The sequence below is a fragment of the Leptonychotes weddellii genome, chromosome 6 (genome assembly GCF_054177405.1).
Source record: "Leptonychotes weddellii isolate Sample4059 chromosome 6, ASM5417740v2, whole genome shotgun sequence".
Classification (NCBI taxonomy): domain Eukaryota; kingdom Metazoa; phylum Chordata; class Mammalia; order Carnivora; family Phocidae; genus Leptonychotes; species Leptonychotes weddellii.
The window spans coordinates 34242031-34263004 of NC_138374.1; the positions used below are offsets into that span (position 1 = coordinate 34242031).

Sequence of the window (20974 nt, forward strand, 5' to 3'; positions counted from 1 at the left end):
GCTGAAAATAGTTTTAGTTTACTCAATATCACATGCTAGAATAAAGTTTGCATGAGAAAACACTGAAGAGGTAATTTTTTAATCCAGATTTCACAAACTCATGGTGCAAAATGGGTCCCACAGCTTCCTCTAGAGTAATAATTGCTTTTCACTGCTTGTTGGCTGCCTGTGAAAATGATTGCAGTAACTCAAATGCTCCCACAAAACTAGTCATATCCACCCATGCTGTTCTGGCCTCCATAGCCAGCCCCGTAACAGCCGCTCACAGACTGGCTCTCAAGGCCACTGTAAGTGGACTGGGCTGACACCCCCATGCCTTGCATCATCTGGCTGCTATATGCCCCATTGCTGGCCCCAGTTGTGGAATTCAGGAAAAGTTCTATGTATCTGTGTTGCATGTTGGCCCGGTCTTTGGACATAGCTGCCACAGCTTCTTCGTGAGTGGCAAACTCGACATCGGCTTCGCCTGTCACTCTTCCATCAGGGCCAATCTCAATATGGACTCTCACAGGGTTGAGTGGAGAGAAGAAGTTGTAAATGTCGTTCTCTGTGGCCTTGTATGGCAGCCCTCTCATGTGGACGCAGTGCCCAGTGGTACTCTGGACAGTGAACTCGCCGTCTCCGTATCTGTGGTCATACATGCCCGAGAGACAGTAACTGAGGTCTCTCCCGAACAGATCAGTGGTGAAGCCGTAGCCATCGCTGAGGCCGCTGTACTCCTCATAGCCCCCATAGCCTGCACTATATGCACCAGACCTCATCCTCTCCAGGCCCGCTTGCTTGACAATGCCAATGTACCTCCTGGCTGTGCCGGGGCGGTCATAGGGCCCCGGCCGCTGTACAGACATGAATTTCAGAGGTGGATCTGAGTATGACCTAACTTCTTCCTGACTGCTCTTGAACACTTCAATATACCTGTGCCCTATTCTCTCCTTGTGCTTCCCTAGGGCCTTCTCAGCTAACTCCTGGGAGGCAAACTGCACAAAGGCTTCCCCTGTAATCTTGCCCTCGGGGTCCACAGGCAATGTGATCCCGTTTGGCACAATTTCCAACCCTGAGAAGAACTGAACAATTTCTTCCTTGGTGCATCCAAATGGGAGTCCTCGAAGCCGCACGAAGCCATCATTGGCGGTGTCAGCACTGTTTGGACCGCTGTGCTTCAACACCCAATCCATCTCGGTTCTGTGGGATTTGAACACCTCAATGTACCGGTGTCCCATGCTTTCCCTGTCTTTTTTAAGGGCCATTTTTACATCATCTTCTGATTCAAGTTCAACAAAAGCCTCACCACTCTGCCTGCCTTCTCTAGTGTAGATGAAATGAACGCCTGCAGCCCCATCATGAATTGTGCAGTCAGAAAGGAAATTCTGCACATCCTCAACAGAGCAGGACCAGGGCAGGCCACGGAGCTTGACCACAAAGCCTTCACCTCCCTCGGGGCCCAGCATCATGGACACTTGAGAGGACAGACGTCAAACAAGCTTGGGTGCAGCTTTTTGTGGCTGAAAAGAAAGCAAAAACTACTTTACATAATTTTTCACTTATTATATACAAGAATATGCAGTAAATCTTGTTTTCCTGATTTTACAGATGAAAAAAGAAGAGTAAAATATGTTAAGAAATACACCGAATACATTTGAGCTGAGATTCAATCCCAGGTCTCCCCAAAGATGTATGTATTACTCACAGACAGACTGAAAAAGAACAAATTATGAGTCTTAAAAAAATAAATAGCGATCTGGAAGTTTCAGTCAACAAGCCAAGACCTATCAATTCTAACAGTCAAATTATTTTAAGTTAGAAGGGAAGACAAAAGAATGAAATAAGCCAATATTTAGAAATAGTGAGAGAACTTTTCAGAACTGGAGGTAAACATGAGATTATTACATTGCTCAAGTAAAAGGACATTTTCTTGTTACTAGAAAAAAGGCAGAGCAAATTTGTAACAGGAAATGCTCAACTGCACTAGTATCAGATAAAACCAAATTATTGACAAACTACCATTTTGACTCACCATAATTTTAATAAATTTAGTAATTCAGTAATTTAAGTATTTGATGAAGTCATTCTACATAGCACTTTATTTATAAACTACCAACATGCAAAAGGATAATTTTGTAATGACTTCAGTCCATCCCCCTACAACAAATAGAATTCATATGTTCCTCCTCCTTTATTGTATGTGCCCAATAAAAAAAGCCCAGGAAGATTAAGTATGTTTTATGGTTAATACTGGGTGGCTCAGGGGCACACAGCCAGGCAAAATGTTTCGTATTTTGGACCAGACAATTCTTTGTTGTGGGGAACAGGCCTGTGCGCTGTAGGATATTACACAGCATCCGTGGCCTCTGCCCACTAGCCACCAATAGCACCCCCTCCCCAGGTGTGACAACCCCAAAGGTCTCCAGATATTCCCAAATGCTCCCAGCTGAGAATGACTACTGTAGAATCAGGGCCACCAACCTTAAAATGGGCCCTCAACACTGCCTACAGTTCCACCCGCCTCCACTCTCCCAAAGCCCTGGGTTGTCTATGGCAACCTCAACTATTCTAATCTCCCCTACCTTCAACTGATCACCTCATCTGGTTCAAAGAATAGAGACCAAATGAAGTAACTACCACAAAGTCTAGAAATTTATAAACAAGGAGTTGCTTCTCTTATTAGCTGATATCATGAGCAGGATCACAATCCTGCTCTGGTCCCAACTCCACTCACCTAGAGAAATTATTATTATTTTTTTAAGTGGGCTCCATGCCTAAGAATAAGCCCGATGCGGGGCTTGAACTCACAATCCTCCTGATCCAAGGGGGTCAAGACCTGAGCTGAGATCGAGTCAGACAATCAACTGACCCACCCAGATGCCAAGAGAAATTTATCTTCACAGTCTCTTCACTGAAGACAACCTCCTTAGTAATTAAGTATGCCCATTTCTAACCAATGCCGTAATATACCTTTCCTGACATCAACTTTGCCTCCAGCTACTTGCTGATTTGCTGACCCCCTCAGTACAATCTCAGAAGGCAGGCCTCTACTATCACCTCTACTCCTCACCATCCAAAGGGCAAGACCTCTCCTTGCCAAGAAAGAATTTTCTTATCTTCATTTTACTTGTTCCCACAGCAGGATTTAACCACTCCCTCTGGAAATCCTTTCTCTCTGGCTCCTGATGATGCATCGTCTCCTGGTTTTCTATTAATTCCTTAGATATGTTCTTCCCAGCTTCTTCCAGTGATTCCCTTTCTAGGCAGCCTCATGTGATCTCCATGGTCAACTAGCCCTGGGCCCAGGACACTCAAGTCCCCAGCCTCAGGTTTCCTGAGGCCCAGACTGGTATACAAAACTCTACCCCATAGCCCCTATACCCCATAAATAAAAGCAGCATTTTCTCTGAAACTCTTCTATAGCACCCCAGCTGCAGATACAAATAGCCTTACCTGTCATCCTGAGGTTCTAGAAAGTGAAGTAATCCTTGGACAACTTTGCCCAAGCCCTCAAATCCAATGACTTCATTAGCTCTCTGGAGTGATTTCATTCACCACCCTAACATTCCTAAATCCTTCTCAAGAACTCCTTTGATTTCAACAAGTAATATAAAGGTTTCTCACAATTCTATGCTCAGTCCCTAGCCATTGCCATGGCACAGTAAGAACTCAGTAATTCATTCCTTTGTGATTTCAATTGTCAAAACCTTTTCTTTCTGCATCGCCCTCCTATCCCTTTCTCCTTCCTCATTTCTAATTCCAGTACCAAGAGCCCATGCCAGGATATTCTTATCTGGTTCTTAAACTTCTCCAAGTGTAATGGCTAGCCCTTATTGCAACCCAATCTGCAGCTCAAGTGTTCTAAACCAACTTTGTCATTCTCCTGTTCCAAATCCTCAGTGGCTTCCCACTGGAACTGGAACACAAACCACAGAGCTAAGGGGGTACTTAGACCTTGCAACTTTGGCCTACAACACACTTATGTAGCTTGCATCACTCCCATAAAAAAAAAAAAAAAACAGCAGCAGCAAAAAAACCCCCACTCCTTTATTCATTTCTGTGCCTGGAATGTGCCAGGCTTTCTGCTCCCTGGGATTTGACCACACATGGTAATTACCTCCCCACATATACTCCACCCAACCTTCTGTCTAGCTAAATCCAACTAATCCTTAAGGTCTCAGCTCAAACATACGACCTTCCCACAAGACCTTCCCCTTCTACAAATTAAGTCTTATGGTTCTATGCTCCCATAGCACTCTTGCTCTGATATGTTTAAAAATGTGTCTTCAAAACTGCTTGGGAGAGCCTAGCAGGGACAGACTGTCTGTTCCACTGTGGCCCCACCCCCAGCACAGCAGGCCCAAGATTAGCAAGAGATTAACTGATGGCCATGCGAGGTCAACACCTCCCTCTACAATATGTCAGTCTAGGCTGAAAAAGACATGCAGGAAGCATAAATGAACACCAACATTTCATATAAAAATTACTTAAAACACGTAATAGTACAGTACAGATTATAAATGTTCTGGTTCAGAAAATAAAGTTCCAGAATCAAAAAGACTTCTCTGAAGGCGAGGTGAAGAGAATTCTTCTCTAAAACACATATCTACATGTAAACTTTCATTGCTTATTTATACTCCAGAATTAATGTTCTCTTACATTTCTCACGAGGAGTCCTACTTGCTAACTCCATATTCTTCTAAACTTCTGATGGAACACAAACAAAATCTAATTTTAGGTGCAAATATAACTCAATATCCTCACTTTGCCCTCAGAACCTTCAACATCTGGATCCCTCGTGGAGTTTTACAGTACTTAGCACATTAACTAAAATTCAGTATTAGAGTGCTGTAGATTTGTGCTCCACATTAGATTTAAAGCTAATGACAAAAATCTTACTTCGTGTTAAGAAATGTCCTGCTTAAATATATCAAATGTAAACAGAAATTACTTTTCTTAAAAGAGCTCACCTTAAAGAACAACCTGGGGGGGGAAGCCCACAGTCGGAGACACTCCTGGTAGGTAACGAACTGTCCTAAAAAAGAGTGATACGGCCGTCTTGCCTCAGTGCCCCAAAAGTCACCAGGGCAACCAGGGGTGGTGGTGCTGTGGCTGGAATGGACTCCAGCTCCCTTCCTCCTCCTCAGGAGAGGCAGGACTGGGGCTGCTGGAGGCCCTTTATAGCCCTGAGACTTCCATAACTAAAGCACACACCTGGGACTGACCCCACAGCATTCAAAAGGTTTACCTTTTCATAGGGTAATACAGGCTAACAGCAGGGAAATCTCTCACCAGCCTTGAGGAGACTTAGAACTAACTCTAAGCTCTGTGAGGAAATCTAAATACCACGGGTGGGAGGGGCTTCTTAAGGGAGAGGGTGGAGCAAGGCCACAACAGTCCCGGGTAGGGAAGGGACAAAAGGGACAGGAGGTGAGACCCCAGGCAGCATGATCTTTACTGGGATGAGCTCCGTGGAGAGTTGATTTCTAGAATTGTTCAACATGATTTACGATTTACAAGAAACCATGGGGGTGGGGGGGACGCGGAGGAGGGTAGGGTGGAGATACTCAACGTCTTTCCTTCCCAGTTTTATTTGGTAACTTCATTTCTTGTGACTTGTATTTGCTCTGACTTTGAGAATAAAGGGAAGAAATTTTGAAATATGCTTTTCAACAAGAAAAACATCATCACTACCATCGCCCACAGCTAAGCGATGAAACTGTCCCCAAAGACTAGGATACGTGAAATCCACGGAGCATGTCGAAGAACTAAACCACATTCTTAATTTTGGAAAAGTGTAACTGGGAAAGTCAAGTTAATTTCGTTGAGCGTGTCTTCTTAAAGATAAATTTGCCTTTACTAGCCTCCTGTATTACTACATTAGATACCATCTGGGTGGTGGTGGGGAGCCCGGTATAAACGTGAAGTATTACAATTTAAGAAAGAGTAACTTCAAATTCTCTGGAAGATGGCTTTCAAAAAGCTTCATCCGTCCTTCCCCTGTGCCCCTAGAACATTGGAATCTAAAAAGTAGAAGGACCCAGGCATCTTAATGACTTGATTCCCTTCTATGGTTTACCCCAGCTCCTAGCTCCTTCCAGTGTGGTCTGCAGGCCAACATCTACGGAACCCTCCTTGGGCAAGCACCCGCAGGGGCGGCCAAACACACAGGCCAATTTTCACCAGACTGAAACGGGACGCGTACACGCGCGAACACATGCTGAAGCACTGACAGCACGGGTCTCACCGGAGCACTACCTTGCAATCGCTGGAGTGTGAAAAAATACTGCTTTTAGGTCCTGCACGTGGAGATTCTAATTTAACTGTAATGTACAGGATGTGACCAAGGATTTTTGCACAACTCCCCCAGGTGAGCGCACTGTGTTGTGTGCACAGACCACCCATGAATGGATGTTGTTAAAATGCAAAGTTTTTAAAACAATAGATATGGAATAGGGCAAGATTCTGCATTTCTAACAGGCTCCTAGGACTCCTGCGAGGCTCACCTTCACTCTACTGGTTAGACGGGATTTAGTTCGGATTCAGGTAGATCCAATCAAGATAAACAGGGTGCGCCTCCGAATGCCATGACTGATTAAGGTTTATCTACGGAGTACAACGGCAGCTTAAACTCCCATCCTCTCTGTTCAGGGAGGGGTACTCAAGTGGGACCCTGGCTTCACCCTCTTATTTGTGCTGCAGTAGGACCTAAAGCATTTTCACCCTTATTTGTAAATAAATATTCACCTGCAGCTGGCAGCACTCAAGAGCCAGGTTGTCCTGAGTGTCCGAATTACTCAAAGTTCTACCTTTTAAATCACAGTGAGCAGAGACGCTTCCCCAGGATCACGCAGTTGACTTTTTTGCTCAAGACTTACCGCTGAGGGGAGCAGGACTGATTTCTATTTTCATCAAATAAGCGCGGTTTACAGCCAAAGGACCCCTAATTCCACCCGACGCTTAAAAACGCAGAAGGCTCCGGGGAAAGTCCAGGTGCGTCTCCTTTTGTTATTAACCTGAAAATGAAACTCAACTGGCTGCGGGCAAACGCCTCATACGAGGATTGAAACTGCGCTAAGCTCGCAGCCGCGCGGGCCGCCAGGGGCGCGTCTGAGCGATTTCGGCGGGAAGCACAGCGGCGGTCGCAGGCGCCGAGCTCCTCGGGCGGGGAAACGGGGACGAGGTGCTGGGGGGAGGCTCACTCGGCCTCTACCTGGCGAATGCCAGAGACCCTACCGTCTGCCAGGCCCCACAGGAAAAAGGGAGACCGGAGCGCCCCTTCTCGGGGGCCTGGGCGGGGTCAGCGGGAGCTTCCGGGGCGGGGGCGGGACGAGCCGAGGGAGGAGGGAGGGAGGAGGGGGAGAGAGGCTTCCCGGGCAGAGCGGGAGGGGGGGAGGGGAAAGAGGTCACTGGGCAAAGGTTTCCCGGGCCGGGTGGTGGGAGGGGAGAGCCCGGGTGGGGGGTAGCGTACTGAAGCGGGGGGGGGGGTAGGTCGCCAACGTCGCCTAGGAGGGAGTGAGGTGGGGCCGAGTTCTCCGTCCCGGCTTCCCGGAGCCGCGGGGGAGGGGGCGGAGCTCCCGAGTCAGGGGGGGCTTTCTGGGGCGGCCAGGGAAGAGTTCCCGGGACCTGTGGGGGGCGGAGCTCCTGGGTCGGGTCGGGGGGACTTCCTGGGGCCGTAGGGACGCGGGGGGAGAAGAGTTCCTGGGGCAACGAGGGGAAAGAAAAGAGTTCCCGGAGCGGGCGGGATGGGGGGGGGAAGTTGTGGGGACAGGGGACGAGTTCCCGGGACTCGCGGGAGGTGGGGGGGTGGACTGGGGGCTGACTGAGGGTGGATGGGCGGGCGGGTGGGGGTCGTCCGCTCGCGGCGGCTCACCACGACGGGTCCGGAGTCCGGAAGGCCGGCGCGCGGGGCTGCGTCCCGGAGGCAGAGGCCGCGTGACTGAGGGCGGCGGGCCGGACGTGGGTCACGGGGTGTAAAGGAGGAAGTGCCACCGATGGGCCCGCCAAGATGTCACCAATGGAAACGCGCCCTGCAGGTGCGGCCCGCGGCCCGCGCGGTCGGCCCAGGCAGGAAGTGGGAGGAAGGAGGGAAGAAAAGCAACGAGGAAGACCGTTCTGAGTGAGTTCTCAGGAAGGTGCCAGGATGGGGAAAAGTCCAGAGTACCAGCGCAGGGGAGGGGTAGATGGGGACGATTTATGGGGAAGGAGAAACCGTGAAATTTAAAAAAAAAAAAAATCTGAAAAAACCTCTGGAAGCAGGAAGAATTTACAATGGAAACTAATAGACAAAAGGCAGAACCTCTTTGTATATACGTGACCTTGTTTTATATATTTGGCCATAGACATGTAAATATTTTTCATCAATTTAAAAGATTAATTTTACAACTCGCCCCAAAACTCGCAATTCTTAATATCCAACAAAGAATTACGTTTCATGAACCTCTGTATCCGAGTTCAAAAGAACAATCTTGAAAATAATTATTAAAGCAACTGCAGGGGGGCCTGGGTAGCTCAGTTGGCTAAGCGTCTGCCTGCCTTCGGCTCAGATACGATCCCAGGGTCGTGGGATCGACCCGGCGTGAGGCTCCCTGCTCCGAGGGAAACCTGCTTCTCCCCTCTCCCTGCCGCTCCCCGTGCTAGTGCTCGCTTGCCCTCTGTCAAATAAGTAAAATCTTAAAAAAAATAAAATAAAGCAATTGTAATGTGAGCAGTGACTAAATTTTATATTAAGGAGTTTAAAAAGTTTAGCTGTAATTATGGTGCTATGATTTTATTTTTGGAGTCAATACTTAAGAGATATATTTGATGTCTAGAATCTGATTCTGAGTGGACGGAGTGGGATTACAGATGAAACAAACGGGTGATGATTTAGTAATTGTGGAAACTGGGCGATGGGTACATGGAGTCTCCTTATACTTTTGTCTATTTTTCTGTATGTTAAATACTTTTAGTAATGAAATTATTTAAGAAAAGAAAGTTGTATGAATCTATTTACTAGAAATAACTATGAAATGAATAGGATTTATAGGGAAGAGGAACCTACTTTGGTGAGAGTATGTGAAGCCAGACTCTAGCAAAGGAGTTCAGTCCTTCATTACAAAATAGCTCCAAGGAAAAAGACCAAGTGAATACTTACTGAATAAAAGAAATTTAAGAGATTTATCATGGATTCACAACATATGGGGCATATTTGATTTTGAGTCAAAGTGATAAACATTGAGATTATTTGAACACTGACTAAAAATTTGATATTAAAGTTTTTTATATTAAAGTATATTTACTTAGTTTAGATATAGAATTGTAGTTGTGTTTAAAAATAAAGGAATTACTTTCTAGAGTTTCATTCACTGGAAATATCTGTGGATGAAACAAGTGTGTTGGCTGGGATTTGTTTAAAAATTACTAGGTGGGGAATGTAAAGAAAAACTGTCCCTGATTGTGGAAGCTGGGTAACAAGAATGAAAATCCAGCCACTCCATGGAAAGTTATACACAGGCACTAAACACTCATGAATTCAAGAGAAGTAAAACAGTATTCTGAAGAAAAATTAAACCACAAAATTGGCTTGTTTTTGGAAAGAATTCTCTCTACAGAGCTGAGGTACCTTGACTACTTCATAAGCATTTATTTCACTTCTTGAAAACCTCTTCAAAATATAATCTTGGTAATTTATATGATTAGTATGTGTTTTCTCATTTTATTTGAATGTATTTGTTGCAGTTAAGTAGTTTTACATATGCCTTCTTGGCTTAAGTGGTTGATGACGCCGGGGAGGCCATGGTTAATAATTGATCGGCCATGATACGCTTCCTGCCTGAAGGAACAACCTGTACCAAAGACACCAGGAGCAGGTTGTGCTTAGACCTAGACCGTTGAAAAGAGGAAAGCAGAGGAAGATCCTCCACAGCCTTGAAAGCCTGGTTTGGTATTTTGTACTTTAGTCTAAGACCAATGTGAAGTCATTTAAATTGTTTCAAAATGGAATGTGGTATAATTTGTGTTTCTGCTTTTCAACAGAACAGTCTAGCTGCTAGCTGGAAAACAAATGGTGGGAACAGATGCATGGAGAGGAGATGGGAAGCAATGAGATGAAGTTTAGGAAAAACTGATGGTACCCTGAAATAAAAACATTGTGGTAGAAATGAAGCAACTGTGCGAAGATTTGAGTGATGTGCAGTAGATAAAAATTTACCAAACTTGGGAGAGTCATTTATTAACTCAGAAATATTGTGCACTTAAAAAATGCAGGCACTGTGCTAGATCCACAGAGCAGTGGACTAGGAAATCAATTAAAAAAATGAAGAAAAAGGGCTCCCTGCTCAGCAGGGAACCTGGTTTCTCCTCGTCCTCTGCCCCTCCTCCCCGCTTAAGCTCTCTCTGACAAATAATAAAATCTTAAAAAAAAAAAAAAAATGAAGAAATACATGTATGATGACAAATTCTGAATGACCCAAAACTAGACAATGGGGATTAATTTACACTGGGGCTCTGAGGAAGTGACATTTAAACAGATCCTAAGCATGAGTAGGGGTGGGAATGTGAAACTTTTTTCCCCAATAAATACATAAGGTATAAAAGGAGATTTTTAGAAGACCCTATTTTTGTTCTTGTTGTTCCTTTGTGCATTATCCTATTTATTCCTCCCTGAATGCTTGTTCAAATTCTTTATATTTTTAAAAGTACCCCTTTGCCAAGGTCTGTTTCTGTATTGGTTGCTTTTTATAAATATTTTACTTTGTGGTGAATCCTTTTTTTTTTTTTAATTTGACAGAGAAAGCACAAGGGCGGGTGGGGGGGCAGCAGGGAGAGCGAGAAGCAGGCTGCCCTGCTGAGCTCCCAGGACCCTGGATCATGACCTGAGCCGAAGGGAGACGCTTAACCAAATGAGCCACCCAGGGGCCCCGAAGATTTTTTTTTTAAGTAACCTCTACACCCAATGTGGGGCTCAAACTTAACAACCCTGAGGATCAAGAGTCGCATGCTCTGCCAACTGAGCCAGCCTGGCAACTCATGGCGAATCCTTTTAATCTTCATACTCAGTTCTTATTAAATTCACAAGAGAATTTTAGATATTATTTCCGCTGCTTATGTCTGTTTTCCACTTGAGGAGCCAAGATGGGTCTGGAGAAAAAGCAATTCCCTGTCTAGGGACAGTATATGAGCAGAGCCCAGACCCCTAATTTGTTATGGATAGTTTTCCTGTTCCACTGGAAACCTCAAATGTCTCTCCTAACCCAGCAACTCTATAAAGTCCCAATTCAGTGGCTCTTAAACATTTCTTGCTGTCAAATACTCGAGAATATGATGTAGTTCTGAACCAACTACTTCAAGAAAGCACACCCTCACACAGTTGTGCCAAATTTCAAGGGGCTGAGGCATCTTAAGTGTGACAACTCTGACCCTAATTTGTACAAGCCAAGTTCAGTACACAAAGCTACCTCAGAGCTATTAAGGAGAAGCTGTAGATGGATCATTAAATGTTATTAACATTCTAAATGTTTACTGCTATTACTACATTTTTATCCATCAAAGGAGATATATATGATCTGTATGCAACAGGAAAGCTGTTTTCCATTATCTTTTCATTATCGGGCTTTTAGTTTACATACTGTAGCTAAGTATGGGGTAATAATACACTTCCCCTCAATGTTCATTTCTCAGAAGCTGTGTTAACTAAAAAGCAAAAATAGTATGTGATGTTAAGTAAATTATATCTATAATGCTTATATTAAAATTGACATAAGGGACAAATTTTTACCCAACATAGAACAAGCAACTGTTGCTCTGTATTATTGACTGCATTCTGCAGGTGACTCAGGAATCAAAATCTAAGTTACCACAGAGGAAAAAAATATATTATCAGATGAAGTTTTCATAAAAAGAAACACTGCTATTTGACTTCCATTGCTAAAGATAAAATCTGTTTTCAAGTGAGGGAAAAATTTCATCATCTCTATTAATTGGTAGTGCTCTCCCCACAAGAAATATTCAGCATAGCTAACAAATTTAAGGAGGGGGGGTTGTTAAAGAAAATACAATTGCTAAGCAGTCTCCCAACCACCTCCCCTACCAACCTTCCTGTAGCTCTTTCCCCTGAGTAAGCAGCCCCTGGGTGGGTGACCATTTAGATCCTAGAGCCGGGCAAAGGCCTCAGGAGGCCTTGTGGGTTACACTCATGGTCTCCAGAGAGATGGTTACAGTACATGCCCACAGCCCCTCAAGGGGCCTACAGCTTCCTCCTGGGGCTCTGTGGAGAGCTGACACCTTGTCAGGTCCCATGCAGCTGCCATAGGAGCGAAGACTGCTGTAGCATCTTGTGCTCAGTGTTTGCCGCTCAGGGGACCAGAGCACACTGCCCTGGGAGAGTGGAGAACAGATCCAAGAGGAAAGAAACATGACAATGCACAGGAGAGTGGCTCAAGCACCCGGAGAGAATACCATCCATTCAGACAACAGCTTAGAACAGTAGACAGTTTTAAGGGAACGAGAAGTGCTGGACAAAACACTTAAATTTTTTTAACAGAAAAATAAAATGAGCACTTTCAGATACTCAATTACAGAATATAAAACTGTTTTAGTACTAAAATTTTGAATATAAAATTAATAATAAAGTACAGTGGCCTCAAAAACCAAGTGGAAGAAAGATCTCAAAACAAAGAGAAAGAAACAGAAAGGGAAAAAGATGAAATTTGGAGCACACGGATGTAACACAAGACAAAAGAAATAACATGTCAATAATAGGAATTCCAGAAGGAGAAAAAGACACAAATGGAGGCAGGAGAACAGATAAAGAATGAAAGGGAGATTTTCCTGGCTTAAGATATACGTAGTCGTGTAGTTCCCAACAGATATTTTTAAGACACAACCTAGGCATATGTTGCTAAAACTCCTAAATTTAAAGTATAGAAAAAAATGGCTTTGGAGAAAGAACAAACTGGGTACAAAGGATAAAAATATGATCGTTAACCACATGTGCCTACTGAACACTTGAAAGTGACAAGTACAAATTGAGATGTGCTGTAAGTATAAAACGCACACCAAATTGCAAAGATTAAAAGAACATAACATCTCAATGTTAAAATATTGATTACACATTAAAGTATTATTTTGGATAATAGTCGATCAAAATATTTTCAAATATACTAAATTAAATATTAAAACACATCCCAACTCATTCTCCTAAGGCCAGTGTTACCCTATTTTATGGGCTGAAATGTGTGTCCAAAATTTAGATGCTTAAGTCCTAACCTCAGCACCTCAGAATGTGAGATTTGGAGATAGTCTTTTTACAAAATGAGGTCATCAGAATGAGCCATATTCCATTATGACTGATATCCCTCCAAGAAGGGGAAATTTGGACACAGACAAGATGATGCAAAACACAGAAGACAGCCATCTAACAAACGAAGGAGAGAGGTCTGGAATATATCATTTCCTCGTGGCCCTTAGAAGGAACGAACCAACCCTGCTGACTGATGCCTTGATCTAGGATTTCTGGCCTCTATAACTCCAAGACAATAAATTTCTGTTATAACCCAGTCTGTAGTATTTTGTTATGGCAGCCCTAGTTAAACTAATACAATCTGATACCAAAACCAGACAGACATCACAGGAAGAGATAACTACATACTAATATCCTTTATGAGGACAGGTGCAAAATTCCTCAACAAAATACTACAAACTGAATTCAACATGTAAGAAAAGTTACACACGATGACCAAATGGAATTCATCCCAGGAATGCTTAAAGGTATTTCAATGTAAGAAAATGTTCTTGAATTAGGTAGTAGTAATGATGGTTTTCACAACATTGTGAATATACTAAAAACCTGATTTGTACCCTTTAAACTGGGTGAACTATATGGTATGTGAACTATATCTCAAATATGAAACAAATTTGTCATTAATATTCTATTGGACAGCGTAATTCTAAACAAATTTTGTGTAAAGCAGAACAAAAACCTATGGAGATGCCAATAATGGATCATCTCTGCAATGTAGATAGACTTATAAGAGGGTGAGGAATTTGTAATATTCACACTAGGTGAGAATTTTTGTAAAAGAGCCATACTGTCAGGGAAACCTAACAGGAATTCAGGATTTTTCATTCTAGTCTTTTTCCCCCTTAATGATTATCACTTTTTGTGCTGTGTTTAAAGACATCTTTTTCTTAGGCCAAGGCCATATGGATATTTTTTTAAACTTCAAGAGCTCTGTTGTTTTCATCTACATTTTTATGTTTTGGTCTACAATCAACCTGGAATTGGTTTTCCATTTCCAAGAGTGTTAGAATTAGTTTATTGAGTTTCACAGGCTAATTTTGCCCATGAACTCAGATGAAAAGATCCTAAAGAAATTATCACCCAACCAAATCCAGCAATACACAAAGCAATAATCATGACCAAATTGGGTTTATTCCAAAAATGCAACTGTAGCTCATAATTTCAAAGTCAATCCTTGCAATCTGTCACAGACATATTAATGAAGCTCAAATGAGTTAACTAAGAATTTTTCAAGTTTTATGAGAAATGCTAAGAAATACCTAAACAATATAAGGAAAAAAAGGAAACTGATGAATTCCCCTATAAACTGGGAGTAGGGAAAACTTTCCTGATCATGACCCAAAACCCAGAATATGAGAAAATACTGAAAAATTTCATTACATAAATACAAACAAAAACCCAGAACAAAAGCCTCCAAACCTCTTATGCATAGCTAAAAAACACCAAGTTAAGCAAAAATACCAATGATAAAACGGGAAAGACATTTCCAATTTTCCCCCAAAACATTAATATCCTTAATACAGTCCAACCACCCAAAAAGGAAAATGGGTTAGAGGTATAGTCTAATAGGAAAAGGCTAGAAACAACCCAATTGCCCACCACTAGAAGTCCAGCTGAATAAACTTTGGTGGACCCACTTAATGAGGTATTACACCTTAAACTAAGGAAGGAGTCAAAGACCACTGTGGTTGTGTCAAGAAAGTCAGGAACCAATCTGAAGGGCTCCCACTGGCCACAAACTGGGTAATTTGTGCACCAAAGAGAATAAAAGCCACAGTGGATTAAAACACATCCTGTATGTTAGAACTCATGACTTCATAATGATACCAGAAAAAGCATCTTGGGCACATGCTAGAGATCACTAAATTATGTTGGATATTGATAAACATCAGGAATGAATCATAAACTTAACCTACCATTTATAAAGTACAACAGAATAATCAAATGATTAACAAAGAAAGTTTCCTCTCTCTAGTAGTATTCCTACTAATAAATGAGAAGGAATATTTAAAGTGTCACTAATTTAGAAATATTAACAAAACAATGGATTTAGGGAAAGACCATCAATGGCTGCTAACATCACAAAGGGGGAACACAAGTAAGTGCTTCGGCAGGAGTAGACAGCACCTCCAATGAAGTATTCTTTCCAAAAAGATAATCTCAGCAGAACCAGAACAGCCTTTAGAGGTAACTACCATTTTACAGGAAATGCAGAGGTCAGAGATTGAGACACCACCATTGAATGTAATCAGAAAAACCCAAAGCCTGAGGAAGGAACTCAGTATGTGACACTCACCTGATTTATTCAATAAAGAAAAGAGAACCTCTAGATAGCACTAATAAGGTAGTTACTTGTTCACACTTAAAAGGTGGCTGGTACAAATCGAGATGTGCTGTAAATATAAAGTACACACTGGATTTTGAAAATTTGAAAAAAAAAAAGTAATTTAAAAATTACATGATATATTTTGAACATGTTAAACTAAATTATTAGAATGAACATGTTTATTAAAAAATATGAAATTACATATGTGGCTTGCATTATATTTCCACTGGACAGCGCTGCTCTGATTAACAGAATCTGAGAGAGAGATTATCTACCAAATATAAGGTGGGACCTTGTTTGGATTCCAATTCAAGCCAGCTATAAAAAAAATATTATTGGATTATACGGGCAGGTGCATTTGAACGCAGGGTATTTGATGATCTCAAGGAATTATTTCTTCAGGTGTGATAATGGTACTGTAGTTATATTTTTTCAAAAAAATCTGTAGAATATAAGCTAAAATATTTATGGATAAAAACCTTATTATGTCTGGGATTTGCTGTCAAATAAGCCAGACTTGGCTTTAGATGAGCCGGATTCTCCCTCTTACCTGCCTCTTGTTTTCCACAAGAACTCCAATTCCGGCCAGTAAGATGGGAGCAGGGTCCCTGGCAGAGGAGGGCTGTCCCTGTCAGACAGACCTGAGTCCTATTCCCTCCCTGGGCAAGTGACTTCATTTTCCCCCTGGGCCTCCATTTTCTCATCTGTACAACAAGGATAATGCCAATACTCCCCCACCCCCTTACAGACTGGTCATGAGCATGTGACTTAAAAATACTATCAAACTCTTAGCTCTGTGCCTGGACCCAGTAATGTGCTTCTACAAAAAGTCTGAGAGCCAAAGCTCAGATTCAGGAGACCCGTTACCATTTTTGCAGCCCCTGGAGGCACTTATCCTGGATGGGCACCATATGTCTCCACACTCTTCCTTCACAGTTTTGGCCGTATCTGAGGACTAACCTAAATCAGTCTTTTCGCTTAAATCAATTCACATTTTTACTTGAATTATTTTATGTTTACTGAGACCTTTGTACCAATAAACGTAAATGAAAACCAGTCACTTGCCAATTAAAAAAAAAATCCAAAAAAAGCAAATACCACAAAAAGAATGTTAAAATAGAAAAAATAAAAATAAAAAGGAGACCGTAATATAGAATAAGCCTAATCAATTTACAAAATGCATACGGGCACAAGAGATGACTGAAGATGGGCTTGCTTAAACATTAACTAGTAACATCAGCAATCGCTCCCAAAATTCATTAAAAGTAGAAATTTACTCACTTATTTTAAAATGCAGAATCGTGTCTAGAAATTAATAGTGAAAACATCACTTTTCACTGACATTTTTTGTCTAACCGGAGAAGCCGAGGTATTTTCATTCTTACTAGGAATTCAGAAACAAATAGTTAACCTTTAAAAACGTGACTAAAAGTAATAGAACTACATTAAGATAGGTAATTCCGACAATGTTTTGAACTGAAAGGGTATTTGAAGTCTTCAAAACTCTTCCAGCTCCACCAGGTTCCGAATACCTGAGGCGCTGCCCCCCTCCCCGGGGCCCCACCGGGCGGTTCCCCCCCTTAGCGCGCAGCCGCTCGCGGACTCCTCTCCCGCCACGCACGCGGCCCGCAGTGGCAGATAGGAGCCCGGAGGCCCACCCCCGATAGTTGTGAGAACTAGAGAAGGAAGCACGTTCCTTCGTCCTAGGGCCTCAGGGAAATAAACTACTGCGAAGAGCTTACAGCGGACAGGCGGGCCGGGACCCAAGGGACGCCGGGCGGGGGCGGGGGTGGGTGTGGGGGGAGGTCCCGCAGGAGCTGGGGAGGGGGGTCTCCCGGGTCTGGGGATTTGTCTGGCAAGAACCTGAGAGCTCCTTAAAGGTACAAACCAACGGGGAGGGGCCTGTGGCCTCCCAACCACGTCTATAAAAGACCAGGGTCGGTCGAGTCCCCGAGACTCGCTCGGCGTCACCAGGCCGCCCAGCGCCACTTTCAGTGAACCACGCGGGAACGCTGAAGGTAGAGGGCGCAACGCGAGCGCCGGCAGTCTCCAGAAGTTTCTTAGGCGCAGTCAAAAATTAGCAAAAAATACGTTCAAGGATACAAAGAAATAAAAGACAAGGAAAAAGAAACGGCCGATTAAGCTCGCTCGGCAGAAGTATAGTCACCAGGCAAAGATCACCAGAACCAGAGTTTCTACCCAAAATGCAGACACTATACCTCTAAAAGCAGGAGACAAAACGCAGACTGGCGCTCAGGACCCGCACGCCGCACGGAGAGGAAGAAAAGGCCGCAAAGACCGAGAGTGGAGGCTCAGCGAGCGGGAACGTGGGAGGGGGGAGGAGTCAGTTCCCAACCAGTCTGGTGCAACTCAACCACGTGAAAGTACTGCTTTCATTTTTAAATGAAGCCCCTCTCCCACGGTTGCCAGGTGCCCTCACGCTATTCCTGGCAGGGGCGCTCAAGCTCTGCTACCCCTGGAGTCCCCATTAGGCCTTTCCTCCCTTCCTCGCCGCGGGCCCTACCTCCCCCAGCCCTAAATCTCAGCCCGTGGTCCAGTCCCTGAGTGTAAGGCCGTTGACCTCTGACCCCACCTCCCCCGACCCCAAATCTCAGCCCCGCCACCCTTGACCCCAGTGAACTCAGTCCCCGGTTTGTACCCCAGTAAGCGGCCTTTGACCTCAGATCCTACCTCTCCCGACCCCAACTCTCAGCCCCGCCGTCCGCAGCCCCTATGTGCCCAGTCCCCATTCGGTTTCCGTGTGTGAGGCCCCTGATTTCAGACCTAGCCTCCCCCGACTCCAAATTTCAGTCCCGCTGTCCCCACACCCAAGGGCCCAGCTCTCGGTCGGTTCCAGTTGTGCGGCCCTCGGCCTCGAACCCGCCGCCCGTCCCGCCCCTCACCTCGGGCTCCGAGCCTCCACTCTCCCGCTCTTCACATCCGGCACCTCGATCGTCCCTCTGAGCACCTAGAGGAGAGTGGAACGCGGGGAACTTGGCAGTTGTAGCTGAGGCAGTTGAGGCTTGTTTACCATCACCATGGAAACCCCTGGCAGCACGCCCTGGGCGGGGCCTCCGAGGGGCGGGGTCTGGCGCGCGGCAGGCCCGAGTGCACAACTCCCGCCCGTCGGGCGTACGCGCCGTTTACCTCAGCCTCGCTGCTCTGGGTTTGCCCGATTCCCGCTCGGCCCTGCACCCCAGCACCCAGGAGCAACAGCCCCAGGAGCAACAGCCCCGGGAGCCCGCGCCCCCGCCCCACTTCCGGCTGCCGGCGTGAGCGCCGGCCGGTTTACCCGCGGAACCCCACCTTCTTCTCCAGGAAGACGCGGCGAAGGGCTACTTCCACCACGGAGCCGGAAGGACGCAAAGAGCGTGGCGGGGCGGGGCCTCCGCGGCGGGCGTCCGGGGGCGGGACCGCGAGGGCGCCGTTGTGACGCGCATGGAGCGGAGCCAAGGATTGGTCGGCAGGGCGCGGGGCAGGGCTGGGGCCTGTGGAAGCGGGTGGTGTTGAGACTGGAGCGGCGGGACCAGGGCGAGCCCTTCTTGGGCGGGGGGAAGGGAGGGGCGTGTCTGATCAGCAGTATTTTTTTTTTAATTTTTTTTTTTTTTTAAGATTTTATTTATTTGAGAGCGAGAGACAGAGATAGCGAGTGAGAACACTGAGCGGGGAGGAGAGGGAGAAGCAGGCTCCCCACTGAGCAGGGAGCCCGATGCGGGGCTCGATTCCAGGACTCTGGGATCATGACCGGAGCCGAAGGCAGCCGCTTAACCGACTGAGCCACCCAGGCGCCCATGATAAGCAGCAGTATTGAGCTCCTGAATGTCCTGACTAGGAGAGTCCCTCCCAAAACAGTGAGCTCAAAGGACTCCCGGATTGAAGACCAACGTGAGAAGAAAATGAGGGTTATTTCCTGTCGAGGAAGAAATAGGAAGCGAAAACACGAGACAGATAAAGGCGGCTCCGATTGCAGGATTTAGGGAAGGATTAACAGGTTTACTGAGGTGGCTCCCATGATTATCACTTGGGCTAAGACCCCAGTCTCTGAAGGTGACCCAAAAGACCCAGGGAGAATGCAAGGTTTTCAGTCAGAACACCTGAGACTACAGGGTGGGTGGAAATGGCTACCCAGTGGAGATTTTCTTGATGTGTTATGGGGTTAGTAATTATTACCATTTTAATTTTTGGAGACTCTCTTCAGAGGAAGAGATGAAGGCATTCATCACAGGTTTAGCAGAGCATATTATTTCAAAATCACTGGTTATATTAAGGAAATGCTTGGAATAGTGGCAGATAATGAGTGGATGACAATAGTAGAGGAAAGAGCAGCTTGTCAGAAGAAGCTGATTCCAGAAAAGAAAAATGGGAAAAGTAAAAGCAAGAGCTTTCAAGGGAGGTGAAAATGTACAAGGAGAAAATTAAGCAAAATTACAGAAAATGAGTCCTATAAAAATCAGGTAGGTGTTCTTAAGAAAGCCCACAATGACTCCATCACAGGTCACACTGTAGAAAAGTCTGGATCTGGAGATAAAATGCAAGCATCCAATCTGAGGCAAATACTAAAATTATACCCAAAAAATAGTGCTTCAGAATTAAGGGACTGCGAAGCCAGGTCCAAGAAATACGTTCATGTAGTCCATTAAGAGAGACTCAGCCAGGGCACCTGGGTGGCTCAGTTGTTGAGCGGCTGCCTTTAGCTCAGGTCATGATCCAGGAGTCCTGGGATGGAGCCCCTCTTTGGGCTCCCTGCTCAGCGGGAAGCCTGCTTCTCCCTCCCCCACTCCCCCTGCTTGTGTTCCCTCTCTCGCTGTGTCTCTGTCAAATAAATAAATTTTTAAAATCTTAAAAAAATAAAAACAATTCACAAGTGAAGATCATCCCAAGATGTATCCTCTCAAAGAGACTGACCTGCCTTTTTATTCCCCGTTGTTTATGTAAATAGATTATCACAAATTTAATACCTTTCAACGACTATTTTTAAGTTTCAAACATGAGCTCTTCTGTGGAAGCCACTCATCTGTAACAAATGGTACAGAAGTTTGTTATTGTCTGGAGTCTATTAAAATTTTCCAGTTAATATCCCTTGAAAGAACACTTTGCCCATTAAGCTTTGCTCCCACCTTCCCCGGGAGAGTGCCAATGGGTAGGCAGGATCCCCAAGGCTCAGAGAAGGCTTTTTTATTCAAAGCCATAGTATCTGTCAGATAGCAATGAGGATAACAATAGTTTACATGTATTGTACCTTCACTGTGGTTTGTACTGGTTCTGAATACTCAATTTCATTTAACATCATAGCGATCCAGCAGTAGATGTTACTACCATCACCACTTAGTGGAAGGGAACTGAGGTACAGAGTCACAAACACCTGTAGATGGCAGGTATAAATG

General features: G+C 44.6%; 1 protein-coding gene and 1 long non-coding RNA gene across 10 annotated transcripts; one reads left to right on the plus strand and one right to left on the minus strand.

Annotated features, from left to right (window-relative positions):
* Positions 1–63: 63 nt before the first annotated feature.
* On the minus strand, positions 64–19036 carry HNRNPF (heterogeneous nuclear ribonucleoprotein F). Of its 9 annotated transcripts, XM_081823874.1 has the most exons (6): positions 18897–18960; positions 18494–18558; positions 7856–8012; positions 6861–6998; positions 4953–5017; positions 64–1502 (listed from the first exon to the last, which is right to left on the minus strand). In XM_081823874.1, the coding sequence occupies exon 6, from the start codon at positions 1449–1451 to the stop codon at positions 207–209; it is 1245 nt and encodes a 414-aa protein (XP_081680000.1). In that variant the 5' UTR covers positions 1452–1502; positions 4953–5017; positions 6861–6998; positions 7856–8012; positions 18494–18558; positions 18897–18960; the 3' UTR covers positions 64–206. The 9 variants fall into 9 exon arrangements, with proteins under 9 accessions (XP_081680000.1, XP_030881436.2, XP_081680002.1 ...); XM_031025576.2 differs by lacking the exon at positions 7856–8012 and having other exon boundaries at positions 18897–18975; XM_081823876.1 differs by lacking the exon at positions 4953–5017 and having other exon boundaries at positions 18897–18959.
* On the plus strand, positions 8009–10395 carry LOC145722176 (uncharacterized). Its single transcript, XR_014146260.1, has 2 exons — positions 8009–9907; positions 10000–10395. It is a non-coding gene; the product is annotated as an uncharacterized LOC145722176 (long non-coding RNA).
* Positions 19037–20974: the final 1938 nt, after the last annotated feature.